A 26,320-nucleotide genomic window follows, 5' to 3' on the forward strand; every position below is an offset into this window, starting at 1 on the left:
GAATGCGCGAGTCGATCGTCGATCCCAATCGTGAATTCCGCACAAATACGCGCGCTCGCGCTCGCGCGCGTCTCTCGCGTCGCTCGTCGAGCATGGGGAACGCGCAGAATAAGGCGCGAAACGCCTCGGACGGCGCGTCGGCGCCGGAGACGCGCGCGAGACGAAGCAGGGACGGGCGAGGGCGGGACGCGAGTCGGAGCAACGGCAGCGAGAGCGCGCGCGGCGCGGCGAGCGAGAGCGGCGAGCGAGGGCACGGGGGATGGGAGGGCGCGGATGCGCTTTCGTACGGGTGCGCGCGCGATCGCGACGGCGAACGAGGGAGGGAAACGCGCGCGGGGCGCGCGGGGAAGAGAGTCCCGAGCGCGAGGGCGCGGCGCGGCGACGCGCGGCGACGAGGACACGACTGACGAACGCGCGCGCGAACAGACCGCAAACGCCCACGGTGCCGATACCCGGCGGGGAGGGTGGAGGGGTGAATTACCCGGCGTGGGCGACGACGGAACCGGCGCTGGTGCCGGTGGCGATAAATTGGACCCAAGGCGGGAACAGCGTGGAGGTGGAGGGGAGCTTTGATAACTGGCAGTCTCGGCAGACGCTGCATCGGAGCGGGAACAGGGAGTTTGCGATCGTGATGTCGCTGCGACCGGGGGTGTATCAGTACAAGTTTATAGTGGATGGACAGTGGAAATACGCGCCGGATCAACCGGCGATGTACGACGAGATTGGCAACGTGAACAACGTGTTGGAGGTGCAGGAATACGTGCCAGAAATTTTGGATAGCTTGGATGCGTTTACGGCGCCGGCGTCGCCACCGGCGAGCTACGATTGCGCACCGTTTAACTCGGACGACTTTGCAAAGGAACCGCCACCGCTACCACCGCAGTTGCACATGACTCTGTTGAACATGCCCATGGTGCCCGACGCGCCGAATTTGCTCCCGCGACCGCAACACGTGGTGCTCAATCACACGTATTGCGACGGGACAAAGTCGGAGAGCGGAGTGCAGGTGCTCGGAACGACGCACAGATATCGATCAAAGTACATCACGGTCGTCTTCTTGAAAGCCACGCAATCGTAGAATTGAGAATTCCAACTTCAACATCTAGCCTAAAAGCCTAAATCTACGCGCACGTTCCCACGCACGCCGCCGCGCAGTCCGATTTCCATTCGTACTGACGCTCGTTCGCGTCGCCGACGCACATCCAACCGCCCGCGTTCTCGGAATCACGGAAAAATGCGTGCTCGAGCGCTCGACCCGCCGTCGGACGCTCGCTCGGATCCCAGGAGAGCAACTTGCGAAGCAGGCGCAGAGTCCAAACAGATTCAAAGCCGACGGAGAGGGGATCGCGCTCCTTGAAAACCTCCATCAACGCCGTCTCCGTGCAATCCCACGTCAGTAAAGGTGCGACTTGTGTGTTTGGAGGCACTATGCATAGTTCGAGCATCGCGCGCAGTCGGTAAGCGACCGCGCGAGCTTTTGGATGCACGCCGCGCAATTCTCGCTCGAGCGCCAATCGGGTCGTCTTGCGCGAGATTTGAGAAAACGCCTTGGGCGAGCCAAGCGCTAAAACTTCCGCCATCATCACGCCGAGCGACCACATGTCGTATTTTGACGTTCGCTCCACCCCACGATCATCACCGAAGAGAACTTCTGGAGGACTATATTCCGAAGTTTCTTGCGCCATGGACGGGCCGGAGGCTCCGTAAAGTTCCGAGCGACTACGAGCGTCCACGGCACTTCCGAAATCCCCGAGCCGAGCCTCGACGAAGTCGCCGTCAAGTTTGACGAATACGTTCGCAGGCTTAATGTCTCTGTGTACAATGCCAAATTTGGCGTGACTAACATCCACGGCGGCGAACACGTGCCTCAAAATTGTCTTCAGCGTTCGACGACCTTTGCGTTGAAGGCGCATGTCTCGCCACCATTCGCTTTGCGTGACAAGTTGCAAACCTTGCGATCCACCAACGGCTTCGGGGGCGTAAATGAGACGTTCGAGGGACTCGCCTTCGTCTTTGAAGACAAGCCATTGTTCGCTTCCACTCGATGGCGTTCTCTCAAAGGTGTGTACAAATCTCGCCAAGTGGGGTGACGAGCCGCAGAGCAGCCTTCCGAAGTACACCTCGCGCTCTGCGCTCAATCGTAAATCCGAGCCCTGATGCAACAGAATACGCTTCAAAATTACCCTGGACGATGCAAACGCATCTGATATTGTGTCAGGAGCGGGTTTACAATCCCATTCGTGCTCCGTCTCCCGCGACAACTTGCCACGCCACACCTCTCCGAAATGACCTCGAGCGAACGGGCGCTCGCCGGCGGCGAACGCATCTTCCTCGAAATTATCACCACTCGCATCGACGATATCGACGTAAGAAGTGATGGCATTTGAGACACTCCCTTTTTCGCTCGTTCCAGGTGCTAACGCTAACGCTGCGAGCGCGCCTTCGATAGCACTTTGCTCAAACGTCTTTCCGATGTCAGCCATCGGAAGTTCTTCGTAGTAATCGTCGTACCGGAACGGGATCTCTGCGGGTGAGTGAGGACCGGATGACCATGCGATCATTTCCGTGATTTCATAAGCTGAAATACGCGCACCCACTCGGGGGATTTCAGCGACCAGGTCGGAAGGAGTGTGTTGAAGCGCCCCGTGCGCGACGCTTTGAATTGGCCGACCCGAGGATAGCGCCCCGAGCGCGACGTTATCGGAGGCCCCAAGGCTAAGCGCACATTTGAGTGCGCGCTCGATTCCACTTCGCATGCCGCGTGTACTTGCTTCGCTAAACTCTATCGCATCCCAGCTCTCAGCAGCTTCATTTGCTGTGTCGGACCCGGCGTCGCCTCCGAGCGCGATGACGGGAACGTTTTCGGCGCGTTCGCAGTCGTGTTTCCCATCGAACACGAACGCGCACGCATCGTCCGCGCGTAGAGCGTCGGTCGTTCCATCGCTTGTTAATATCAATCCCATTTCGTCCCTTTTCCATCGCCTGCGCATGATCTCCGGCGTGGCCACCACGCCAAACGCTTTATGCCTCGCGCCGCCGAGTGCGCGAGTGACAAGAAGTTCTCCCCCCACGCGCAGTTTCCCACGCGCGCGCACTATCTTCACTCCTAGCGCATCTAATCGTTTTCTTTCGTTTTCGTTATCTAATCCATGATCTTGTGTCAAACGTCGCGCCTTGGCGCGTCCTGACGAATCCGCAAAGCACGCGTACGCCGCGCTATCGCCCGCATGCGCCACCGCGAATCCATCCTCTCCGCTCGCCGCGAGCACCACCGTCGCCCCACCGCTCGAGCTCGACCGCGCCCAAAATTCGTCCAATTTCGCGATCGTCGTCTCCAGCGCTTTCGCGACGGCGCGTGACGCCGCCGCGGTCGCGCCGTCGCCGAGCGCGTCTTTGAAAATCTCCGCCGCCGCCAGCGTTGTCGACCTCGACGCCGCACCGCCGTCGTGCCCGTCGAACACGCCCACGAGATGGAGATGATGAGCACCACCGACGACGCACGCGTCTTCCTGAGCGCGACGGCGGCCTCGCGCGCGCGCGCACGCGCGTTCGAGTTCGAGCTCTGGGACAGCGGGCGCGTCGAGCGCGCGCAGCGCACCGATGACGAGCGCGATCGCGGCGACGAGCGAAGCGCGGGTGATGAGGAACGGCCTCAACGGTGCGACCTTCGTCGCCGGCGCGCGCGCCTCCGCGCGCGCGCGCGACATGGCGTCGTGTGGCGTCGTCGCGCCGGGACAGTTACAGTCGAGTCGAGCGGCTAAATGGTACAGACTACATCGCTATGGCTATCGGACTACGCTGCGCGGTTTCTGGGTCTGCGTCGTCGACTACGACCTCATTCCGCAACAAAACCCCCGCGAACGATGTGCCGATCGTCGCGAACGCAATCACGAGCCATATCCACCGCGGTGCTCGTCCGTGAGGCTTCTCTTCCGTCGTCGCTTCGTCCGCCGTCTGCGTTCGCGAGCTCCGCGTCAGTCTCGTCCCACTCGCGTCTCCGCGTCGCGTTCGATCGACCCGAGGTGTTCGTGGCAAAAAGTAGAGCGCACGGCGTGGTCTAAACCGCGCGCTCGTCGCAAGCCGACGAGCTGTTTGATGTATCCCGGATCATGAGTACGACCGCCATTTGTCGAGCGGCTATATAGATACACCGGGAAAACGAGACGAGACGCGCGTTCGAGGCGCGTTCGAGGCGAAGGAAAGACGCACATCGACGGTGGACGACATCGGAGGCGACGATCGAGCCCGCGCCCGAAGGCGGGTCGCGGGCTGGATTGTGGCGAACCAGGACGCGTCGGCGGGGTACCCTAGGCGCGGGCGGCGCTTACGTTTTGTTACAATGCCTGAGTGTGTGCTGCTGATCTGGCTAGGCTCGCTCGGTGGCAAACGCCATTTCTTCTGAGAATTCCCAAAGCTTGGACGCCAAGCGTGGGTCGCGGCTGGGAAGGCTCGATTTCACCGGGAGACATTTGGAAAAGAACGTGCCCGGCGGAAGCTTGGGGGCGGTGAGGCAATACAGCGGCGTCACGACGGCGTCTTCGAGCGACGAAGTCACCGTAGATTTCAATAAACCCGAAAGAAATGAGCCGCCCGGGAACGCGAGAGATCGCTCGAGCTCGAGCTCCGTCATGCCCGGGGTCGCCGCGACGCATCGAACGGGCGAACCATTCTTTGCCAATCTCTCCGACAACGTCCACGCATGCAAGAGATTGGCGAGTTTACTCTGTCCGTAAGAGTTTATCGGCGTGTATCCCATCTCACTGTTTAAGTTCACGAAATCGATCCCTCTGCTAGGTTTAATCGTCCCCTGTCGCACTCGATAGGTGAAGTGGTGCAAATTTGAGCTGAGGTTCACCACGCGTCCTTCTCGCCCCGACGCCGCCGCCGTGCGCACGAGCTCATCCATCAACAGCGCGGTCAATTTGAAATGTGCGAGATGATTCACCGCAAACTGTCGCTCGATGCCATCGCTCGTGAGTCCAAACTCTACCATCGTCGCCGTCTCGGCGTTTAATATCCCATCTAACGCCCACGCCTTGGCGCAAAACGCCTTCACGAAGCTTTCGATCGTCTCCAACTTTTCCAGATCGCAGTACAACATCACCACTTCTCCCTCATTCGGCGACTCGCGCGTCGTCGCCTTCGCACCGTCTGCGTCGCCTTCTTCGTCTCGCGTCGTCGACTCCGTCGTCTCCGGTTCGCGCTCGAAGGCTCCCTCTCCCGCCTTGACGTCCGCGCACGCGCACACCACGCGCGCTCCCGCGCGCGTCAATCTTTTCGCGCACTCCACCGCGATCGCCGTCGTCGGTACGCCCGTGATGACGTACGTGCGTCCGCTCAAGTCGACCGATCGATTGCGTCCCAGCGCGTCGTTTTCATCGCCCTCGCGCGTCGCGCCGTCGCTCGATTCCCCGTCCAGCGCGCGCGCGGAGTACCCGGCGCATCCGGTGAAGCTGTCGCGCACGGCGCGCCACGCCGCGTCCATCGCGCGCGTCGCACTGCCGTCGGTCGCGTTCGCCCGGTTGTCCCACGGCGAGCGCTCGCTCGTCCGCGCACATCACCGCGCGCGCGCGTCGCGGCGCCCTCGCGCGCGCGCGCCGCGGCGGCATGGGTCCGAATCGCGGCGGCGGCCGCCGCACGGGCGGCGGCGGGCACCAGGCGGGACAAAACGCCATGGACAAGGCGAAGCTGAAAAAGGAAAAGGAAAAGGCTGCGAAGCGCGGAAGCCGCGCGGAGGCGGCGGAGCGGGCGAACAAGCCGGAATTTCTGCAGTCCAAGACGACCGGAAAGGGCTCAGGGACGAGGCCGGGGGCGGAGGGGCGAGGGGTGGAGGAGGTGGTGATGAGCGCGAATTGCGCGGCGATGGTGACGGAGACGCTGCGGCGGCTGGACGTGTCGACGAACGCGATGCCGCGCGTCGGATCGAGCTCGAGCGTGGATGTCAGGCACGACGTCGATAGGGAAGATGTACTGCGGAAGGCGGCGCAGGCGATCGGGAAGAAGGGGTTTAGTGAGGGATTGATTGAACGCGCGCTCGCGGCGACGCGGCGAGCGGCGGATGTCGAGCGAGACGCGTGCGAAGGATTTAATGAACAGAAACGACGAGCGATCGCGCGGGCGATGGATTGGTTGATATTGAATGCCGATAAAAATGAACTTCCAGCTGCGTTACGACCGGAGGTGAAAGGAAAGACGAAAGGTAAAGGTGGTGACGAAGCCGCGGCGAAGGACGACGCCGAGGGCGCGATTGAGGCTTTTGTTCGCGCCGGTTTCACCGTCGACGCCGCTCGGACAGCCATGCGAGGAGCAAAGGGCGATGTCAGCCGCGCACTCGACGATCTGTGCGCCGCACTCGGACCGAGTCGCGAGGAGGCGCTCGCGGAGGCGATGGAGGCGTTTGCGGACACAGGAGCGGATTCCGCGAGCGAGGACGACATTCGCGAAGTGTTGCGCAACGCACAGTACGATGAGTTGAGCGAACTCCCTCGCGATCTTTACAAGCAACGAGGGTATAACCCGGCGTCGGGCACGGCATCTATGGCTGTGGAGATCGCGGGTATCGTAGCTTTGGGTGCCGCCAAGCAGTATGCCGCGGACTTTTACGTGAGTTTCAAGGACGCGCCGCTGTACCCATTCGAGCTTCCACGCTTGTCGTTTTCTCATCCCACGCTAGACACGGAACGATCGATCGCAGTCTCGGTGGCGATGATGCGACACGCTGCGTCCCTTGTAGGACAGCCCATGATCGACGACATCATAGAGTGGCTTCAAGGGAGCGGTCCTTTGGAGGCGATAGAGGAAGCGCGCGAACGCGCGATGGCGCCCGCGCTCGAGCCAGCGAAGAAGAAAGTTACAGGCGCGAAGGCGATTCCAGCACCAAAAGGAGGCATTCTGGCTCCACCAACGCAGACCAAAGAAGAGCGCAAGAGAGAACTCGAGCGTCGACGCGAACTTGCAGCCGAAGCCGAGAAGACGAGAGCGCGAGTCGAGGCGCAGACAGAGGCGGAGGCACAGACGATTGCCGAAGCGAAGACGAAGAAACTCGCCGAGGCAATCTTAAAGGAGGAAGAGAAGCGCGCGAACGACCCGCGCGTGATCGCCGAAAGCGAGCGACTGAAAACGGAGTTGACCAAATTCTGGAACGATAAGAAGGACTCTCCGATACTTAAACAGCGTCAACGTCTTCCGGCGTGGGCAAAGCAACAAGAACTCATCGACGCCGTCGAGCGCAACCAAGTGCTCATCGTCGCCGGCGAAACGGGTTGTGGTAAGACTACACAGCTGCCGCAGTTCATTCTTGATAACGCTATCTGGCAAGGACGTGGAGCGATGACAAACATGATTTGCACACAGCCGCGTCGAATCAGCGCCACGAGCGTGGCGAGTCGCGTGGCGAGTGAGCGAGGTGAACAAATTGGCAAAACAGTGGGCTATAAAATCCGTCTTGAAGGCTCGATGAGCTCGAGCACGCGAATTTTGTTTTGCACCACGGGCGTGTTACTGCGTCGTTTAACCGAAGACCCTTTACTGAGCGGTACGAGTCACGTGATAGTCGACGAAGTCCACGAGCGCTCGCTCGATTCTGATTTCTTACTCGTCTTGTTGCGCGATATTTTGCCGCATCGACCGACACTCAAAGTGGTGCTGATGTCAGCCACGTTGAATGCGCTCGCGTTTGAAGACTATTTCAAGGGCGTTTCTGCGGTGAGCAAAATCCCTGGGTTCACTTATCCGGTGAACGAGCATTATCTCGAGGACATCTTACAAGTGACCGAGTATCAACCAAACCCAGGGACGGAGTATTTTAAAAAGGCGCCGCGACGCAGGGACAACTTTGACGCCTCTAGTCGACCGGTGTCAAGTAAGGATGGCGACATACCGGATGAAGACTCGTTCAACATTACGTTGCGGGACAAGGGCTACGGTGACAACGTCGTTCGCGCTCTCCGAAACCTCGAACAGGGTTTGATCAATTACGAGTTGATGACGCTTTTAATCTCGCACATTTGCGAGTCGATGGACGAAGGCGCAATACTGGTATTTATGCCCGGTTTGGCGGAGATCACGAAGCTTTACGAGGCGTGTGGGGCGAATCCTACGATCAACGCGGCAACGTCTGGAGGAAAATACCTGATTGCTTTGCACAGCACGCTGAGCACGGCCGAGCAGAGCATCGTATTCGATCACGCCCCAGACAGCGTGCGTAAGATAGTCATCGCAACAAATATCGCAGAGACGTCGATCACGATCGACGATGTCGTGTACGTAGTCGACAGTGGCAAGTGCAAAGAAAACGGCTACGATCCAAACACTCGAATGCAGCTGCTTCTCGAGCAGTGGGTGTCTCGTGCGAGCGCTCGACAGCGTCGCGGTCGCGCGGGACGCGTGCAAGCCGGCCGATGCTTCCGAATGTACACGCGTCACGTGCACGATACGGTCTTCGCTGAACACACGCTTCCTGAAATCAGACGCGTGCCTCTAGAAGGCTTGTGCTTGCAGATTCAGCTACAACGCATGGCTGGGGGCATCGCCGGATTTCTCGGCAAGGCGTTGGAGCCTCCGAAGGTTGAGTCTGTGGAGGCGGCGGTGGCGTCTCTCAAACGCCTTGGTGCTTTGGATGAGCGTGAATGCCTGACCCCACTCGGTCAACACTTGGCTACGTTACCCGTGGATGTTCGCGTGGGTAAGATGCTCCTCTACGGCTCCATGCTTGGGTGCCTGGATCCCGTGCTCACGATTGCTGCCGTCTTGAGCGGTCGTTCGCCGTTTGTGGCGCCGCTCGACAAACGCGACGAAGCAGATCTCGCCAAAAAGCTCTTCGCCGAAGATCAATCGGATCATCTCACGATTCTGAATGCCTATAATGGCTGGCAAGATGCGAAGAAGCAAGGACGATCGTCTGAGTTCGCGTTCACCCGCGAAAACTTTCTCTCGTGGAGAGCACTCGAGGGCATCGCAGATCTGCGGAACCAATTTACACAACTTCTGAATGAATCAGGTTTCCTGGGATCGTCGTCGAAGAAGAAAGGTGGTGGACGGTATCGCGGTCGCCAGCGCGGTAATGTCTTGGAAACCGACGTAGATTGGATTCGAGCGAATCGAAACTCGGAGAATAAACGACTGTTAAAGTCGGTTCTCGTGGCTGGGTTGTATCCAAACCTCATCAAAGTCGACCCCGGTTCTCGTCCAGATGCCCCACCCCGTCTGTCTTTCCTCGCCGAGAACGGGCGGACGGAAAAAATCCAAATTCATCCATCGAGCATCAACTTCGAGGCGAAGAAGTTTATCACCAAGTGGCTGGTGTACCACGAGCGCGTGCAGACGACGGCAATCTTCGTGCGCGATTGCACGGCGGTGACGCCTTATCAACTTCTATTGTTCGGGGGGAAAATCGAAGTGCAACACACGCAAGGAACGATAAGTATCGATCGCTGGGCGACGTTCCAAGCTCCAGCAAAAGTAGGAGTTTTGCTCAAAGAGATCCGAAACCAGCTTGACCGCGTGCTGGCGCAAAAAATTGAAAACGTCGGCAAGGACGTCGGCGAACTTTCCAACCCTCTCGTGCTCACGATTCTCGAGCTTCTCGATTCGGAGAAGATCGCGAAGATGTCCACAAAACCAAATTAGCAGACAAACACATTGATTGAATTGATACAACACACTATACATAGTAATCTAGTCCCTATGACCAACTTCTCGTCTTCGCGTGCACGCGAGCCACATCCGTCATGTAATCCCCGCTCAATCGAGCGTACGCCGTGCGATTCGCGCGCTCGATCTCTCGTCGAGCGCGCTCCTCGTCACCATTAATCTCATAAAATAACCCCAAATATAACGCGCTATAAAACTCATCGCTCGCGTTCGAGCGTCCGGCTTCGCGCAGGCGCGTCGCCGCCTCTTCCGATCCCTCCGCGAACAGCGCGAAAACGCTCGACATCACCGGTCTCGAATCCCGACCGGTGATCAACATATTTTCTCTCGCGTACGCGATCCCTTTCTCCGGATCCATCGCCTCCGAGGCGAAGCACCACACGCTCTCCTCCGTATCGTTCGGGTTCTGCGCCACGTCCAGTCGAAACTGCTTCGCCGCCTCCTCGTACGCCCCCGCGTAGTACAGCGCCAGCCCGCGCTGCCACATGTACGCGCTAAACCTCTCATCGCTCGCGATGGCGTCGTCGAACGCGTCGATCGCGCCTCTGACGTCGCCTCTGATAAACTCCCTCGCGCCGCGCTTGATCTTTTCGCTCGCCACCGATGCGTTCGCTCGCTCCGCGCGCGCGCACGTCGCCACGATCGCCGCCGCGACGCCGCGCAGAGCGTCGCGACGATTCGTTCGTCGTCTCGCGTCGCGCGTCGCGCACGCACGCGGCGCGCGCGCGCCGCGAGCGGCGGACATTTAGTGACGTGTGGATGTTATCCACACGTCACTAATTCCGACACACTAATTCCGACACACTCCGACGCGCCGTTCGCGCGCTCGCCGTTCGCGCGCTCGCCGTTCGCGCCCACGCGCGCGCAAGTCCGCCCGCGACACTCTCGCGCCGCTCGCGCGCGCTCGAACGCCTCGAGCGACGCGCGCGCGCGATGTCCCGATGCGCAACCACGACGGTGACGGCGCGCGCGCCGACGCGCGTCCGCGCGCCGTCGAACGCGATCGCGCGACGCGCGAGCGCGCGATCGGTGCAGACACACGCCGGTCAGGGTAAAGTGCTGCTCGAGGTGAAGGACCTGCACGCGAAAGTCGCGGAGACGGGAGAGGAGATCCTGAAGGGGGTGAACCTGACGATTCGCGAGGGCGAGACGCACGCGGTGATGGGCAAGAATGGCTCGGGGAAGAGCACGCTGACGAAAGTGCTGGTCGGACACCCGGCGTATGAAGTCACGAGTGGTAGCGCGACGTTCAAGGGCGAAGCGCTGTTCGAGATGGAACCCGAGGAACGCGCGCGAAGCGGGTTGTTTTTGTCGTTTCAGTCGCCCATCGAAGTCCCGGGGGTGTCGAACACCGATTTCCTGAGAATGATGTGCAACGAACGAAGAAAGGCGCGCGGGGAGGAGGAATTGGATCCTTTGGAGTTTTATGGATATCTCACGCCCAAGTTGGAGGCGTTGAACATGGATCCGAGCTTCTTGACGCGCAACGTCAACGAAGGGTTCTCCGGTGGCGAAAAGAAGCGAAACGAAATTTTGCAGTTGGCCGTGATGGAGAGCGAGATGAGCATTTTGGATGAGATTGATTCCGGTTTGGACGTCGATGCGTTGAGAGACGTGGCCAAGGCGGTGAACTTGTTGAGACAAGGCGACAAGGGCTTGCTCCTCATCACGCACTACCAGCGTCTTTTGGACGCCATTCACCCCAATTTCGTGCACATCATGCAAAAGGGGCAAATCGTGCAAACCGGGGGAGTCGAGATCGCGACGCAGCTCGAGGAGGGTGGTTTCGCGTCGCTCGCGCAGTAGTTACAACATAAACGATTCATTTAATGATAACACACGATATCACAAATCACTCGAGCGACCACAGTTCGATGCGAGCCGTCCTGAACATGTTCTCCGAAGCCAAGGGCGGGGACTGAAAAGTCTCGCACTCTCCGCTCGAACCTTGAAGTAAATCCTCTTCTAAACGAATCGCGTGCGCGCTACCACCGCCGACGGATAACGAGTCAGCGGCGCCGAACATGTAGTAATCGTTCGCCCCGCTCCACGCGTACTTGACGCCCTCGGGCGCGAGCGTGAACACGAAACTCTCACCCGTGCCGCCGTATCGCGAGTGCACCTTCCACGCCTCGGTGCAAAACGCGCCAAAAATAGCCCCACCACTATCGCTCACGAGGAGCACCGTGTTCGCCTTCCCGCTCGCGCGTCTGTAAAGACTCTTCAACGAAATCCCGTCGCGCTTGGTGCTGTACGCCAACGCCCACTCCCGCATGCGATACATCGCCGGCAGCGCCTCCCGCAGCGTCTCCATCTGTTCGACCGTCACTATATCACTCTTCCCATTCATTTTCATCTCCGTCTTGATCGTCCTCTCCGCCGACGTCGACAACTCGCTCGCGCCTCGCCGTCGACGCCTCGCCGTCCCGTTCCCCTCCCCCTCCTCCCTCGTCGTCCCCTCTCCCTCCTCCTCCGCCTCCATCGTCGCCGTCCACGATTCCAGCACCTTCCCTAAAAACCCCTCGTGCGCGTCGTCCGCTCGCACCCGCGCGCTCGTCGCCTTCCCGGCGCTCGTTCGATACAGCACGTCCACCGTCCCGTCGCCGTCCTCGCCGCGCACGACGCCCACGAATGACCGTTTATTAATCTCCGGGTGCTTCACCCTCGGATCCAGCACCGCGCGCGCGTCTCCCTCGCCCGCGCGCGTCGGTCGCTCGATTCGCACGCAGTTCCCGTCGTCGTCGTCGTCGTCGTCGTCGTCGTCGTCCCCGAGGACGTCCCGCCAAAACGTCCCGAACACCTCCTCCATTTCGCGCCCTTCGTCGTCGTTCGTCGTCGTTCGTCGTCGTTCGTCCGGCGTTCGTTCGTTCGCTCGCTCGTTCGTTCGTCCGGCGTTCGTCCGTCGTCGTCGCGCCGCGCGACGCGCCGTGTCGCGCCGGTTCGCGCGCGCGATTGGCGCCCGAGACACCCGGAAGTGGCGCGGCCGCCCGAGACACCCGGAAGTGAGAAAAGCGCCGAAAAAGAGGGGAGACGAAGAGACACAATGACGACGCGAACGACGACGGCGCGCGCGCGGCGACGGACACACGGCGACGCGCGCGCGAGGACCGGGCGGTGACGATCGCTTCGATCGATCGTCGCGGGCGTCGATCGACGACGACGACGGCGAAACGCGGTGGTGGACGAGGATGACGACGACGACGACGACGGCGCGGACGCGCGGGACGAAGGCGGAGGACGACGACGCGACGCGCGGCGAGGAGACGGCGAGCGAGGGACGATGGCGAGCGACGCGAAGAAAGGAGCGGTCGATGTCGGTGGAGGCGGCGATCAGCGCGGCGATGCGGTCGATGCAGGGAGGGGCGATGACGCCGACGCCGAGGTGGCGGGCGGTCGGGGACGTGGCGAGCGCGTGGGCGTTGATGACGGCGCACGAGTTGGATTGGCTCGGCGCGTCGGGGGCGCTCGGGAGCGCGGTGTGGGGGACGGCGATCGTGGGGGCGATGGTGCACTTGGTGTGCGGGTTCGCGCGGTACGCGTCGTACACGCACGCGATGGTGGACGGGTGCGCGCTGGCGGCGGCGGCGGCGGATCGGGCGCTTTCGCGAGGAGACGCCGCGGTGTGGGCGCTCGTACGACCGTTCATTCGGCTCGCGTTGCTCACGCGCGTGTGCGCGGCAAGTGCGCTCTGCATGGACGCCGGGACGTGGGCGGTGCTGAACGGGAGAGGCGTGCGAGGTGTGTTTCATCGACTCGAGCACGCCGGCGCGGTGAACATCGCGGTGTGCGTCAGCGTGGGAATCATTTCTCTCGGTCCCGTCGCGACGGCGCAACACCGGCTCGGCGCGGAAATTCTCACGCGTTACTTTCACGTGAGAGTCGACGATGAGGTTCTTCGCGCGATCAAACGCATGGAACAGGTGTTCGCCGCCGCTGCCGCGGCGACGGCGTTCAACGCCTTGTTCAACCTCACGCGCCGATCATTACTCGGTCGTCCGCTGCAAGGAATCATCGAAACTCTCGAGTATCACGCCAAGCAGGTGTTAACCGACTTGGAGTTACGACCTGGTGAGGTGCAATCTTTGGACATCGGCGTGTTGGGATATGTGCTCGACAAGATGAGCCACATCGTCAAACGAAACGAATCCGACAACGGCGGACCGGCGCTCATCGAAGCCATTCTGGAAGATCACGAAGACGTCGACGGACGCACTCGCGAATGGTTGGTGAGTTACGAAGCGAGTAACGTCAAATATGGAAAATCAGCGTCGGTGAATTCGCAAGGAGTGAACGTGTTCAAGTCGGTGGTTTCATCCTTTGCGCGCATGTCAGACGCCGGGGGGCCGTATCTGAGCGTCGACGGGGACGCGCTCAACTCTTGGTCGTTCGATGTGTTCACCGTAGGGGAAAACAAGGAGCTATTTCCGTACGTCGTGCGCATGTTTCACGAAATGAACATGTTTGAGCTCGTCGATCAGTTCAAGTTTCGTCGCTTCTTATCTGAGGTCGAAGGCATGTACCGGGATAATCCGTACCACTGCTTCAAGCACGCCGTCGACGTCACGCACACGACGTATTTATACATTTGCGCGGTGAAAGAGCAAGTCAGTATGACGCAAGTAGAAATATTCTCTCTCCTCGTTGCCGCTTTGGTGCACGATTTGGATCATCCCGGGGTTACGAACGGGTATCTCATCGCCACGCACGATAACATAGCGCTGACGTACAACGACGAGAGCGTGTTGGAGAATCTTCATCTCTCGCGGTTCTTTTCTTTGTGTCAAAACAACGAAGACGCAAACATTCTCTCTGCATTTGACGAGAGTACGTACAAAGAGATTCGTCGATCTATTATAAGTTGCGTGCTACACACAGACATGGCGCATCACTTCAAGCTCGTCTCGCGATTGAACGAACTCGTCGCTCTGGGTAAGAAGAACAACATCATCAACGGTTCACCGATGAAATCGACAGTCATAACGAGCACTCGTGATGATGATCCGATAAATGTGAGCGTGACGTTCAAGACAGACGACGAGCGTCAGCTGATGCTGAATGTTCTCCTGCACTGCGCGGACATCTCCAACGCCGTCAAGCCAAACGAGCTTTGCGTCAAGTGGGCATCGCGGGTGCTGGAAGAGTTCTTCAATCAAGGCGATCGCGAACGTTCAAGAGGAATGTCGATCAGTCCTATGATGGATCGCGAGACCACGTCGGTGGGGCTATCGCAGATAAACTTTATTGAGTTTGTTATCGCGCCTCTCTACGTGCAATTTGTGGCGGTGTTCCCAGCCCTGAACGGCCTCTTGACGCGACTGATCGAAAATCGTCGATACTATCAGGAGACGTATGAAAACGAACTCGCCGACATGACTAAAGGCGATGGCACCGATCGCTCTCCAGAGAAAGAATCACTTCGCGCGCGATTCCGCACGCTCATCGAAAAGCACTCGCTGCGTCGCTTCGTGGATGAAAGCGATAATCTCATGAAGGCCATTCTATCGCTTCCACACACGCGACGGTCGAGCGCGACTCGTTCTTTCAACGCGATGCTTTCATCGCCGTCGAAGAAGAAAACGATGTGAACGCAGACGATATTTCTATTGCGCTGCGTTTTGAGTTTGCATTGTCAATGCAAAATGTCTTTTCATGTCCTCTCGTGTCCCGCACTCCTTTGTTAGCGTGTTGACCTCGTCCCATCGAGCGCGCGAGTTAACGGATTCGGCCTAAGGACGCGACTTCGAAAAGCGAACAACCGTTCGAAACGTTCTCGTCGCCGAGAGATCGCGTTCGCGGTCGCGCGTCGTGGTCACGTCTCGAAATGAGCGATCGATTACCTCAGTCTGCAGCGCGTCAACGGCGCGCATGACGCCCGCGCGACTGACGCGAGCGGGCACGAGGCGCGAGCACAGCGACTATCACACTTCTCCGCGATCGCGAGCTTCAAACGCGCGCGACACTCGCAATGAAACGCGCGTCAGTATGAAACTCTCCGACGATGCCGCACCAGGCAGCATCGCGAGCGTCCGCGCGTCGACGCGTGCGTCGCGCAAGCGGTCGAGAGACGTCGTAATTGAGTCGGCGCAATTGTTCGTAAAATCGTCGCGTCGCCGTGCGGCGGTTTCGGACGACGAGGACGAATCAGACGTCGTCGCGACGGTTCGAGCCGCGGACGGCGGCGACGACGCGACGCCCCCGGCGAGGCGGGAGACTCCTGTCGAATCTTCCTTGGTGTGCGCGCCGCGCACGCGACGTGAAACCAAAGACCACGCTTTTCGCAAAGCTAACGAGGCGCAGAGCGCGTTGCTCGGAACGCTCTGCGAGGATGCATTGTGGAAAGTGTGCGAGTTCCTGCCGGCGAAGGACTTGGCGTCGTTGGAGTGCGCGAGCTCGTATTTCCATCGCCCTATGCGACGCGCCGATCGAGGACTAGGGATCGCCGAGCGCGTCGCTAGAGTACGTATCAGAGGCGCGCAGATGGCCGACATGCCGCCATTTTACAGGTAAGAATCCGTCAAAGATTTCCTCGGTCAACTCGACCTTGTCGCAAAGCTGGCGCGCGTTGACTAACACTTGCTCTTCGCTTGGCTCTAGGAAACTTTCGTGGAAGCGAAAGCTTGAAATATTTGAAAAGCGAGCGCAACCATTGAGCGCAAACGAACTAATTCCGGGGATGTGGGTCAGGGTCAAGTCCGACACGGAAGAGGTTAAGCGCATGTGCACCGGCGCAGACAAGGGTGTTTTCGGCTACCCGGTCGGATGGGAGCCTGGGATGGAGGAGACGTGTGGGAAGTGCTTTCGAGTGTGCGTCGTGAGTCTCGATTACAGACAGACGCCTGTTGTCGGCTTGTCCGTTTCTGGCGGACTCGTAGCGATTTCCCGCGGAAAGACGCCGACCTATGGCTGGTACTTCCCATTCGAGTCGTTGACGCATCTGTAAATGTTCGCTGGAAGCATCTTTTGTATTAATACGCTAAAAATCTGCTGCTAGTCAAGTCAATCAACGCATCACCAAACTAAATCGTTTCACCCGTGGCCTTCTCGTATTGCGTCTTGAGAGCGACGACGAGACGCCAATCATCCTTCGTCAATTCTTCACGGAAGCTTTCCTTCAACATGTCGATCGACTCGCGCGTCATTCTCGATACGAGCTGATCTTTATGATCAAAATGGCGACCGTAAAGTCGCGAAGATTCACTGGGCGTTCTCGGTTCGATCTTCATCGCCACAGATTGACCGGCAGTTGCCTTCTTCACCTCCTTGTGGTTGAGTTCCATCGAAGCAATCTTACCAATGTCGATGTAACCTTGCGATGGGATGCAAATTTGCGTCCCCACGCGAGCGACCCCCTTGACAATGTCAACACCAACGACGATGGGATCGCGCTTGTTGAACACGCAGTTGGGCATGATTTGCAAGATGCAAGGGAAGTTGACGTGCTGCGACGCGGCTTCACGCTTGTCTGCCTTGACCTTTTCCATGTACGCCGTGAATTGATCAAACAAGTGGTAGATGATGTCGGCGGTGAAGATGCGAACGTTGAGCTCTTCGCCCATTGCGTGCGCCTCCTTCGTCACCGGCACGTCAAAAGCCAGAATAGTAGCATACTCGGGCTTTTTGCGCTCGTGCATGACGCTCGCACCCATGACGTCCCGTTTGTTTACCGGGCCAATGGCGATGCCGGCGACGGGAATTTTGACCGCGTCAGATTTCAAGAACTCCAACAAGGCTTCCAAAGAACCGAGCGTAGACGCCTGCACGTACACGCCTTCGCCACTCTTATCAACACGAGCAAGCACGCCCTTCATATCACTTAAAACCTCTTCCCTGAGTTCCATTTCGTCGTCTTCAGGATCGAGCACCAAAAGAGACGTACCTGCGACAGCTTTCTCTAATCCAGTGGCGACGATCTTGATCCCTTGAGCGCCTTCGATTTCCTTGTGATGAATGTAGCTTCCCTTCACCCGCATCTCTCGCATGGGCTGCGGTGTAAGTAATGCACGAATTTGAGTCGTAATCGCCCCCTCTAACCCAGCAACGACGATTGTCTGTCCTTCCTTGAGCTTACCGTTGATGAGAATGACGTCAACGCTCGTACCGAGACCTTCGATCATCTTCACTTCAAGCACGGTACACTGTACGGCAGGCACGTATTGAATGCGCTCGTTCATGCGATTTTGGCACAAGTCAACAAGCGTTTGCAAAATGTCCGGCATCCCCTCACCCGTAATAGCAGAGGTTGGGATGATGTTGATGAAAGTACGTGGGTCCGGGTTCTCCCAGTACTTCGCCACGTTCAAACCTTGCTCAGCAAACTCGATGACGATCTTGTCGTAACGATCTTGGAACTCGCGTCGAGCGTGATCCTTTTGTAAGGACAAAGTCTCCTGTGTTGGGAAGTTGGTATTTTCCGTCCAGTCGTACATGCGATCGATTTTGTTGAGCGCAATCACAAAAGGCGTCTTTCGCGATCGAAGCATGTTCAACGATTCTATCGTTTGCGGCTCTAAGCCGTGCATGATATCAACGACGAGAATGGCGAGATCACAAAGTGACGAACCTCTCGAACGCAAGTTTGTGAAAGACTCGTGTCCTGGGGTATCGATAACGAGCAAACCGGGAACTCGCAAGTCCCATTCACCCTTGTTTAGCTGCGCCGTTCGCTCGAGGAGAGACTCCTTGGGAATAAAAGTCGCACCAATTTGCTGCGTAATACCGCCAGCTTCTCCGTCTTGGACGTTGGTTCGTCGAATGTTATCCAATATCTTCGTCTTACCGGTATCAACGTGCCCCATGATGCATATAATTGGGCAACGAAGCTTGCTTGGACTGCGCTTTGCCTTGGCCAACTCGAAGCGTGCCAAACGCGCAATCTTTGCCGCCTCCATGCGCTCTTCGTGTTCACGTTGACGGACGTCATCGCTATCCTCGCGGTAATCCGAGCTATCGGAGTACTCAGAGCTGTCGCTGTCGGAATCAGAGTCAGAATCAGAGCCAGAATCAGAGCCAGATCCTTCGTCAGATTCTTCGTCAGAGCCCGAAGCGTCAGCAGCTTCCTTGGCTGCGGCGGCCTTTTCCTTGGCTTCCTTGGCCCACGGCTTTTCAGCCGCAATCTTCGCCTTGATCGCCTTCTCCGCCGCGAATTTGGCCGCAGCCTCAGCCGCTTTCTTCTCCGTCTCGTGACGTTTCTGCTCGGCGGCCTCTTTCTCCGCCTTTTCCTTAGCCAAGCGCTCCTCCTCTTCTTTCTGACCCGGAAGGATAATCTCCTTGTCGTCCCAGTCTTCCGCTTCCCAGTCATCGGCAGCGTCGTCATCTTCAGCTTCGGCGGCGAGTCGGGCTTCTTCTTCAGCTTTAGCCTTCGCTTCAGCCTCAGCACGCTCTTGTTGTTGCTTTCGACGCTCTTCCATCTCTTTCTTCTTTTTGCGATCGTCGTAAACCGGACGTTTCGGCTTGATAACTTCGTCGAGTTTATCTGCGTCAATCCCAGACTTGGCTAACATTTGCTGGCGCATCGCGGCTAAACGCGCTTGTTCCGCCTTTTGCTTGTTGCTGAGAAGTTTGCCTTCGGCACGGAGGCGCTCCTTCTTCTCCTTCTCTTTTTGTTTCTTTGCCTCGCGACGCGCTTCCTCCTCTTCTTCTTTTTGTTTCTCAAGACGTTCAGCCTCCTCCGCCGCGGCTCTTGCCTCGGCTTCAGCTTTGGCTTGAGCCTCTTCCACCTCCTTACGCTTTTGCATTTCTGCTTGAAGGGCGAGAATTCTCGCACTTGGCGCGCCGGCAGACTTTTGCTTCTTCTCCGCCTCTGCCGCCGCCTTGGCCTTGGCTTCCTTTTCTTTTTGCTTCTTCTTGAGCTTCTTCTTTTGCGACGCCGAAAGCTCTTTGCCATCTTCAAGCGCATCGCCGTCATCATCATCATCATGATTATTGCCATCGGTAGCAGGCGCCGCATCGGCGGCATCACCGCCAGCTGCGGCTTCCGCGGCTTCGCGCTCGGCTTTCAATCGGCGCTTCTTTGCCGCTTTACTCTCGCCAGCCGGCTCTTCTGGCTTGGCCTCGATTTTGATGTCAAGCTCGGCCAAAAGAGCGTCGAGGTCTTCCTCGTCGTCGGCCGCTTGCTTACCACCTTTTTTCTTTTTCTTCTTGTCCTTCTTCGAGCCACCAGTTTCGTTGGCGACGAGTTCGGGTTCGGGTTCGGGTTCGGGTTCGGGCGTCTTTTCCTTCTTCGTCGTCCCGGGCGCTTTCAAAGGCACATCATCGCCGATGGAAAAAGCAGACTTATCGAGCTCGTACACGCCATCCGCGCTATCGGCCCAACCCATCTCCACCGCGCTGAGAATCATACCTTCACTCATGACGCCGCGCAACGGCGTCTTGTCGATGACTTGGCCGCTGGCGGGGATTTTCACGCCGACGCCTGCAAAAATCACCAACAAACCTTTTCTGGCGTTGGCACCACCGCACACGCACCGTTTCGGTTCGTCGCCGCCGAAATCGACGGTGCAAACTTGCAGACGATCCGCCATCGGGTGCTTGCTGCATTCGATGATCTTACCCACGACGAGTTCGGGTTCGGCGACGAGCTTTTTCTTTTTCTTCTTTTTGAGATCAATCGCGACTTCCACCGCCGCGGCTTCCTCGTCGGCATCCATGAGATCGGCAAAGCTTCCCTTCTTCTTCTTCTTTTTGTCTTTCGTGTCCGCGGTGCGAGACTCCGAGGCTTCTTCGTCGTCCTCCGCGTCCTCGTCTTCGTCGTCCGCCATCAAAGCCGCGAAGCCGCCCTTTTTGGATTTCTTCTTTTTATCCTTCTTCGGCTTGACATCCGCCTCCATCTCCTCTTCCTCGTCGTCATCATCGCCACCACCCATCAACGGATCGTTCACGTCGTCGTCCGACCCCATCAACGCCGCGAAACCACCTTTTTTGGATTTCTTCTTCTCCTTCTTCGGCTTCGTCGCCGCCGCCGCCGCGCGCACCTCCTCCTCCGACGCGTCGTCCGCGTCATCCGCGTCGTCATCCGACCCCATCAACGCCGCGAAACCTCCCTTTTTAGACGTTTTCTTCCCCTTCCTCGGTTTCACCGCGCGCGTCTCCCCCTCGTCCGCCTCCTCTTCGTCCGCCTTCTTCGCCGCCGCCGCCAGAGGGTCCAAATCCTCGTCCGAGTCCTCCCCTCGTCCTCTCCCGCCCCGCCCGCCCTTGCCCTTCGCCGCCTTTCGCGCCTTTTTCATCTCCGTCTTCGACATCGCTCTCGCGCCGTCGTCCGCGTCTTTCGCGCCGTCGTCGCGCGTCGCCGTCGCCGTCGCCGTCGCCGTCGCCGTCGCCGCCGAGGGATCGACCCCGTCGTCGTCGTCGCTCGAATCGTCCCCTCGCTTGCCCTTGCGCCCGGCTCGCTTGCCCTTCGCCATCGCGCGGCGCGCGGGAACGTTCTCTCTCGCGCGCCGTCCGTCGTCGGCGCGCGCTCGCGCGTCGCGCGCGCGTCGCGGTGTGTCCATCGCGCCGTCGCATCTTTTAAACGTCGAGACATCGCGACGCGCGCGCGCGATGCGCGCCGACGCGCGCGCGCTCGGCGGCGACGACGACGCGCGCGACGTCGCGCGCGACGTCGACGACGGCGACGCGACGCGCGCGATGGCCGACGCCGACGCCGACGCCGACGACGCGCGCGAGGACGCGACGACGACGACGACGACGACGCCGCCGACGAACGAACGACGCGACGCGCGCGAGCGCGCCGGCGACGTCGCGCGCGCGTCGCTCGCGATCGCGCTGCTCGCGGTCGCCCTCGCGAGGCTGCGACGGTGGGCGAGGGGCGACGGCGACGCGCGCGGCGGCGCGCCGGGACGCGTCAGCAGGCGCTTCGCCGCGCGGCACAGGAAGTGTAATCGATGCGGCGCGCGCGGGTCGGCGGTCAAGGTGAAGTGCGAGCGGTGTAAAAGGTGCTGGTACTGCTCGCAGACGTGCAAGAAAGCGGCGTGGGCGCTGGAAATTTGCGAGTGTTGTTGACGCCGGCGCCGGCGGCGCGGCGTTTGAAATCGCGCGCGCGGCGTCGCGCGACGCGTGAACGATCGCGTGCTCGTGCATTGTAATCGTCGCGAACGCGAATGCGTCTAAATGCGTCGCGTTTCTGCGTTCACCGAGTGCGTTTCACGGCTCGACGCGTTCGCGTTCGCGTCGGCGCGCGCGTTCGCGGCGTCGCGAACCGACCCCCCCTCCGAGCGCCGCGGCGCGCCGCACATCGCCGCGTCGAGCCATGAGCGACAAGATCGTCGAGGCGCAGAAGGTGCGACGGACGACGCGCGCGCTTCGCGACGCGCGAAAACGGCGCGACGCGCCATCGCGACGTCGGATAAAGCGTCAACGATTCGATCGCGACGCGCTAGGGCTCGACCGCGAGCGACGACGCGCGCGCGGACGACGCGCGCGCGACGCGGACGACGACGCACCTCGAGGCGCGCTAGCGCTCGACCGAACGACTGACGAGACGCGCGCGCGGCGTCGCGGCGCCGCTCGACAGTTTTTTCAATCCCGAAAGGGATTCGTGCACCTGAAGCGAGGCGGCGTCGATCGCGTCACGAGCGTGTTGATACCCGTCGGCGCGGTGTGCGTCATGAGCGCGATGCTCGCGAAAGGTGCGCGAAACGTCAAAGCGCGGCCCGTCGACGCGCGTCGACGGCGCGACGGAAGCGCTTCCGTCGGTGGTTTCGAAGACGCGACGGATGGGCGAGCGGGACGGGACGGCGAGACTGACGACGACGGATCGACGCGCGATCGATCGCAGGCGTGATGGATCTCACCACGGGGCGAAATAAGAAGGAAGGGTTCTGATCGCGATCGACGCGAACGATCGAGGGCGTCGAGCGACGCGTTGTAATTACAATCGACTAGCGTAACCGAACGGCGCGACGGACGACGACACACCTCGACGCGACGCGACGTCGATGCCGTCCGACGTCGTCGCGCGCGCGTGAAGGCGCGCGGGGATGTCGACGCGCGCGAAATCGATCGCCGCGGCGACGCTCGGCGTCGTTTTCGTCGCGCTGTGCGCTGTGCGCGCTGATGGATTCGCAATCGAGCCGCGGTGCGTCGACGACGCGCGACGCTACGACGACGTCACGCGACGCGCGCTGACGACGCGGGCGACGTGCGCGGACATCGCGCGCGGCGCGGAGGCGCTCGAAGCGCTCGGAGCGTCGACGTGCGGTGCGGTGGGCGCGCGCGCGCGATTTCTGGCGGCGAAGCTCAACGCGGCGACGGGCGCGTGGGACGACGCGAAGCGCGCGCTCGCGGGCGACGAGACGAGCGAATTATGGAAAACAATAGATGAGATGTCGCGCGCGGCGCGGGTGGGGTCGGAGGCGGGAAGACGAGGGGATTGGGTGAAGGCGTACGCGGCGGCGAACGCGGCGGTTGAGGCGAGCGCGTGCGCTTTGGATCCGAGGACGTTTCAAGCGCGCGCGCGCGCGGCGTTGAAGTTGGCGATGCACGGAAGGGCGTTCGTGGATGCGAAACGCGCGCTCGCGCTGGGGGGGGGGAAGTCAGAGGCGTACGAGACGATGGCGACGGCGTTGAGCGAGTTGGCGGATTCCGCCGAGCGGTTAGCCGACGCCGAGACGCTGGCGCGGCGTTGTTTGCGGTACAGCCCGGACAACGTCGAGTGTTTGGTAGTTAGAAAAAATATTAGGCGAGCGCTGTTGGTTTGGCGCGAAGCGAGCGATGCGGAATCGCTCGGGGATTGGAGTTCGGCGATCGACGCTCTGAGGGAGCTGCGAAACGCGACGCGCGGCGGCGCGTTTGAGGCGTTGAAATTCGACGCGCTCGTCGCGTCGTGTCGCGTGAATGGTAAACGAGAACGCGCGCGTTGGGAGACCAGCACGACGAGAAAGAGGGTTCCCGCCAAACTCGTCGCGGATGCGATCGATCAGTGCACAGACGCGTTGTCCGAGCTCATGTCGCGCTGCGGCGAAAGTCGCGTCGACGACGTCCCGAATTCGTATTACGCTCGCGCGTGGATGCGCGCGCTGAGCGCGAACGTAGATGGTGCGATGGCCGACGTAGCGGGGATTGAACGTTCGGTAGATGTATCGTCCGACGATTGGAAGGCGAACGTTGAGGCGTTGCGAAAAGCCATCGAAGAGGCGCGCGAAGCAAACGCTCCAAAGGATTTATACGCGATTCTGGGATTGACGCGCGAAGATGCACAAGCGGAAGATTGGCTTCGTGTTTTGAAACGTGCGTACAGAAAGCTGGCACTACTATTACATCCCGATAAAAATCCGGCGGTCGATAAAGAGGAGGCGGAGGAGAAATTCGATGAACTCGTCAAGGCGTACAAGATTCTGTCAAGCGAGACGCTTCGTCGCGAATACGACGAGACCGGCAAGGTGAACTTGGGCGTTGACGCGCAAGCGACGAACGACTGGTTCGACAGTCACGCCGATAGCCGTCGCACGAATGACGGTCAACCGCCAAACGATGGACTTAACGAGGATGATTACATCTTCCGGTTTGATAAGCGCGACGCCGGGGCGGATGGCCGAGCGGCTGGTCAGTACGTGCACAAAGAAACGGGCGAACGGGTATTCGGTGAACGCGACGTGCGCCCAGAAGAAGATCAACAGGACGACGTCTGTGCGAAGAAAAAAGGATACTGCATCGCCGGACGAGGCGGCGCCGAGGCTCCGTCGCGCGCCAAGCACGTTCCGGGGGTCGAATCGCTCGAGGTGAAAATCGTTACGCCGAATCTGCTCCCGGGAGATACCGTGGCGGCGAGGCTCGTTCGAAACATCTTTGGACTTCACAAGCTTGAGTTCATCTTTGCTTTTGACGTCGAGTTACCGAGCGAAGAAGTTCGCGACAAGACTTTTCAAGACGCAGCGAAAACGCGTTTGAGAAGACTCGTGCGTACCCTGCACGCGTCCCTCGTCGGCCGCGACGGGGCGTCGACGCTCACGAGCATGATTGAAGAGCACATCGTGAGTTCGTCGTCTTCAGAAGACGATTCGATCGTAGACTACGTGGCATCCGCGATGAGCGGTCGCGCACCACGCGTCGGATCGCCTCACGAGACGCGGGATCTTCTGGATCGCTTTGCGTCGCGCGCCACGCGCGAGATGAGACGGCTCGGCGCCTTGGGACTCAATTCCGACGATCGCACCGATAATTTCGTGCGCGTCGCGCGTGACTTGATGTTCAACCCCTTGGTATCGTCTCACTTGCTCTCATTCACCGCCGACGACGCCGAAGACGCCTCACAGGTTCGAAGTCTCGTCGCCCTCTGGCGCGACGACGTCCCCAGCCGCGTCCTCGTCGACGGCGACGTCCTCTCCTACGAAATCAAATTCGTCGATTCCGACAAGTCTCCCGACGCCGTGCGAGCGATGTGCGCCACCTTAGACTTCGAAACCACCGCGGGCGACCGCCTCAGCGCCTTCCCCGACGCCATCGATCAATTCGGCCTCGCCGCCGCCGTCGCCGCCGTCAATTTCCGCGACGTCCTCGCGCGAGACGCCGTAAACGGTTGGATCTCGCGTCGCATCCCCATCCCTTCCGGCCTCATCGGCGCGCGCGTTTCGTCCTGGTTCATCGTCGCCGCCCGCATCGACGCCGGTCGCGCGTCCACGCGCGTCCGCGAGGTCAAAATCATCAACGCCTTCGCGGACGCCGACGACTTCGCCATCCTCGAGCCGCGCGGACCCTGAAACGTCATTCCAATTCATTCCGTTCGCCCATCGCGTCACTTCGCGTCGCGTCCGCGGTCGACCGGCGTCCCGATCGCGCGCGATGCACGTCGCCCTCGCGAACCTCGCGCTGTGCCCGCGCGCGCGCGCGTCGTCCGTCGTCGCGCGCGACGTCGCGAGCGGTAGGTCAACTTTCGCGGGCGTCCCCGTCGTCGTCGCGCGCGCCGCGCGCGCGCCGAGCGCCCCGCGCGCGCGCGGGATGACGCCCGTCACCGCGCGGTTCGGCGGACGCGGCGGACGCGGCGGCGGCGGACGCTCGTTCGGTGGACGTGGACGCGGCGGGGGCGGGCGCGGGCGAGGCGGACGCGGACGAGGTCGCGGACGACCGCAGATGGACCGAGGACCGATGCGAAACGAAGACATCGAGTTCGATGAATTGCGGGTGCTGGACGAGGATAAAGAGATGCTCGGGGTGATGTCCACGGACGAGGCGCTGGAACTCGCGGCGGAGAAGGAATTGGATTTGGTGGTCATGAGCCCGGACGCGGAGCCGCCGTTGGCGCGAATCATGAATTACTCAAAGTACAAGTACGAAAAGGAAAAGAAGGATCGGGAGGCGAGGAAGAAGGCGGCGGCGGTGCGCGTGGACATCAAAGAATTGAAAATGAGGTACAACATCGATACGCACGATTACGGGGTGCGACTGAGGGCGGCGCAAAAGTTTTTGGAGGGCGGGGACAAGGTTAAGGTGATTTGTCAGTTTCGCGGGCGCGAGAACGACTTCCGGGAGATTGGGCGGGAGATGTTCGCTCGATTCGTAGAGGACGTTGGCGAGGTGGGCTCGCTCGAGAGCAAGCCTAGCATGGAAGGGAACTCGATGACGATGTTACTCGCACCCACGGTCGCCAAGGGCGACAGCAAGTAACGAGTCGCGCGCGCGTTTGGATATCGTAATTTTTAAGACACCACACAAAAGAAATTATTGTTTTTTTATTCAA

The 26,320-nt window shown here is 60.0% G+C and overlaps 17 protein-coding genes across 17 annotated transcripts; 9 read left to right on the plus strand and 8 right to left on the minus strand.

Annotated features, from left to right (window-relative positions):
• Positions 1-259: 259 nt before the first annotated feature.
• Positions 260-1,078, plus strand: OSTLU_33884 (predicted protein; the record flags this gene model as incomplete). The annotated part of the gene is made up of 1 exon (XM_001416717.1): positions 260-1,078. The coding sequence occupies one exon, from the start codon at positions 260-262 to the stop codon at positions 1,076-1,078; it is 819 nt and encodes a 272-aa protein (XP_001416754.1).
• A 43-nt stretch (positions 1,079-1,121) lies between these two features.
• On the minus strand, positions 1,122-1,601 carry OSTLU_34404 (predicted protein; the record flags this gene model as incomplete). Its single annotated transcript, XM_001417011.1, has 1 exon — positions 1,122-1,601. The coding sequence occupies one exon, from the start codon at positions 1,599-1,601 to the stop codon at positions 1,122-1,124; it is 480 nt and encodes a 159-aa protein (XP_001417048.1).
• A 1,305-nt stretch (positions 1,602-2,906) lies between these two features.
• OSTLU_8067 (predicted protein) lies at positions 2,907-3,320 on the minus strand (the record flags this gene model as incomplete). Its single annotated transcript, XM_001417012.1, has 1 exon — positions 2,907-3,320. A coding segment is annotated over one exon (414 nt), but the record flags the coding sequence as incomplete, so codon positions are not given.
• A 654-nt stretch (positions 3,321-3,974) lies between these two features.
• OSTLU_30797 (predicted protein) lies at positions 3,975-4,211 on the minus strand (the record flags this gene model as incomplete). The annotated part of the gene is made up of 1 exon (XM_001417013.1): positions 3,975-4,211. The coding sequence occupies one exon, from the start codon at positions 4,209-4,211 to the stop codon at positions 3,975-3,977; it is 237 nt and encodes a 78-aa protein (XP_001417050.1).
• Positions 4,212-4,366: 155 nt separating this feature from the next.
• On the minus strand, positions 4,367-5,101 carry OSTLU_33810 (predicted protein; the record flags this gene model as incomplete). Its single annotated transcript, XM_001417014.1, has 1 exon — positions 4,367-5,101. One exon carries the CDS (start codon positions 5,099-5,101, stop codon positions 4,367-4,369), a length of 735 nt encoding a protein of 244 aa, XP_001417051.1.
• A 1,715-nt stretch (positions 5,102-6,816) lies between these two features.
• OSTLU_34459 (predicted protein) lies at positions 6,817-9,627 on the plus strand (the record flags this gene model as incomplete). The annotated part of the gene is made up of 1 exon (XM_001416718.1): positions 6,817-9,627. The coding sequence occupies one exon, from the start codon at positions 6,817-6,819 to the stop codon at positions 9,625-9,627; it is 2,811 nt and encodes a 936-aa protein (XP_001416755.1).
• A 55-nt stretch (positions 9,628-9,682) lies between these two features.
• Positions 9,683-10,291, minus strand: OSTLU_86822 (predicted protein; the record flags this gene model as incomplete). The annotated part of the gene is made up of 1 exon (XM_001417015.1): positions 9,683-10,291. A coding segment is annotated over one exon (609 nt), but the record flags the coding sequence as incomplete, so codon positions are not given.
• Positions 10,292-10,812: 521 nt separating this feature from the next.
• OSTLU_14765 (ABC(ATP-binding) family transporter (Fe-S assembly/SufBCD system)) lies at positions 10,813-11,457 on the plus strand (the record flags this gene model as incomplete). The annotated part of the gene is made up of 1 exon (XM_001416719.1): positions 10,813-11,457. The coding sequence occupies one exon, from the start codon at positions 10,813-10,815 to the stop codon at positions 11,455-11,457; it is 645 nt and encodes a 214-aa protein (XP_001416756.1).
• Positions 11,458-11,503: 46 nt separating this feature from the next.
• On the minus strand, positions 11,504-12,001 carry OSTLU_34428 (predicted protein; the record flags this gene model as incomplete). The annotated part of the gene is made up of 1 exon (XM_001417016.1): positions 11,504-12,001. One exon carries the CDS (start codon positions 11,999-12,001, stop codon positions 11,504-11,506), a length of 498 nt encoding a protein of 165 aa, XP_001417053.1.
• A 1,975-nt stretch (positions 12,002-13,976) lies between these two features.
• On the plus strand, positions 13,977-15,236 carry OSTLU_34350 (predicted protein; the record flags this gene model as incomplete). Its single annotated transcript, XM_001416720.1, has 2 exons — positions 13,977-14,624; positions 14,679-15,236. 2 exons carry the CDS (start codon positions 13,977-13,979, stop codon positions 15,234-15,236), a joined length of 1,206 nt encoding a protein of 401 aa, XP_001416757.1.
• Positions 15,237-15,633: 397 nt separating this feature from the next.
• On the plus strand, positions 15,634-16,158 carry OSTLU_30804 (predicted protein; the record flags this gene model as incomplete). Its single annotated transcript, XM_001416721.1, has 1 exon — positions 15,634-16,158. One exon carries the CDS (start codon positions 15,634-15,636, stop codon positions 16,156-16,158), a length of 525 nt encoding a protein of 174 aa, XP_001416758.1.
• A 166-nt stretch (positions 16,159-16,324) lies between these two features.
• Positions 16,325-16,591, plus strand: OSTLU_30805 (predicted protein; the record flags this gene model as incomplete). The annotated part of the gene is made up of 1 exon (XM_001416722.1): positions 16,325-16,591. The coding sequence occupies one exon, from the start codon at positions 16,325-16,327 to the stop codon at positions 16,589-16,591; it is 267 nt and encodes an 88-aa protein (XP_001416759.1).
• Positions 16,592-16,638: 47 nt separating this feature from the next.
• OSTLU_48964 (predicted protein) lies at positions 16,639-18,616 on the minus strand. The gene has a single exon (XM_001417017.1). It carries the CDS (start codon positions 18,537-18,539, stop codon positions 16,668-16,670), a length of 1,872 nt encoding a protein of 623 aa, XP_001417054.1. The 5' UTR covers positions 18,540-18,616; the 3' UTR covers positions 16,639-16,667.
• A 131-nt stretch (positions 18,617-18,747) lies between these two features.
• On the minus strand, positions 18,748-19,397 carry OSTLU_45061 (predicted protein; the record flags this gene model as incomplete). The annotated part of the gene is made up of 1 exon (XM_001417018.1): positions 18,748-19,397. A coding segment is annotated over exon 1 (636 nt), but the record flags the coding sequence as incomplete, so codon positions are not given.
• Positions 19,398-21,273: 1,876 nt separating this feature from the next.
• Positions 21,274-21,648, plus strand: OSTLU_30807 (predicted protein; the record flags this gene model as incomplete). Its single annotated transcript, XM_001416723.1, has 1 exon — positions 21,274-21,648. The coding sequence occupies one exon, from the start codon at positions 21,274-21,276 to the stop codon at positions 21,646-21,648; it is 375 nt and encodes a 124-aa protein (XP_001416760.1).
• Positions 21,649-22,625: 977 nt separating this feature from the next.
• Positions 22,626-25,343, plus strand: OSTLU_14769 (predicted protein; the record flags this gene model as incomplete). The annotated part of the gene is made up of 1 exon (XM_001416724.1): positions 22,626-25,343. The coding sequence occupies one exon, from the start codon at positions 22,626-22,628 to the stop codon at positions 25,341-25,343; it is 2,718 nt and encodes a 905-aa protein (XP_001416761.1).
• Positions 25,344-25,713: 370 nt separating this feature from the next.
• On the plus strand, positions 25,714-26,247 carry OSTLU_34503 (predicted protein; the record flags this gene model as incomplete). The annotated part of the gene is made up of 1 exon (XM_001416725.1): positions 25,714-26,247. The coding sequence occupies one exon, from the start codon at positions 25,714-25,716 to the stop codon at positions 26,245-26,247; it is 534 nt and encodes a 177-aa protein (XP_001416762.1).
• Positions 26,248-26,320: the final 73 nt, after the last annotated feature.

The sequence above is a fragment of the Ostreococcus lucimarinus genome, chromosome 3 (genome assembly GCF_000092065.1).
Source record: "Ostreococcus lucimarinus CCE9901 chromosome 3, complete sequence".
In the NCBI taxonomy this organism is placed as follows: domain Eukaryota; kingdom Viridiplantae; phylum Chlorophyta; class Mamiellophyceae; order Mamiellales; family Bathycoccaceae; genus Ostreococcus; species Ostreococcus sp. 'lucimarinus'.

What these genes read in the sequence shown, in the direction of transcription:
- OSTLU_48964 (XM_001417017.1), bottom strand. Translation starts at nt 18,539, where the DNA reads ATGGAGGCGGCAAAGATTGCGCGTTTGGCACGCTTCGAGTTGGCCAAG.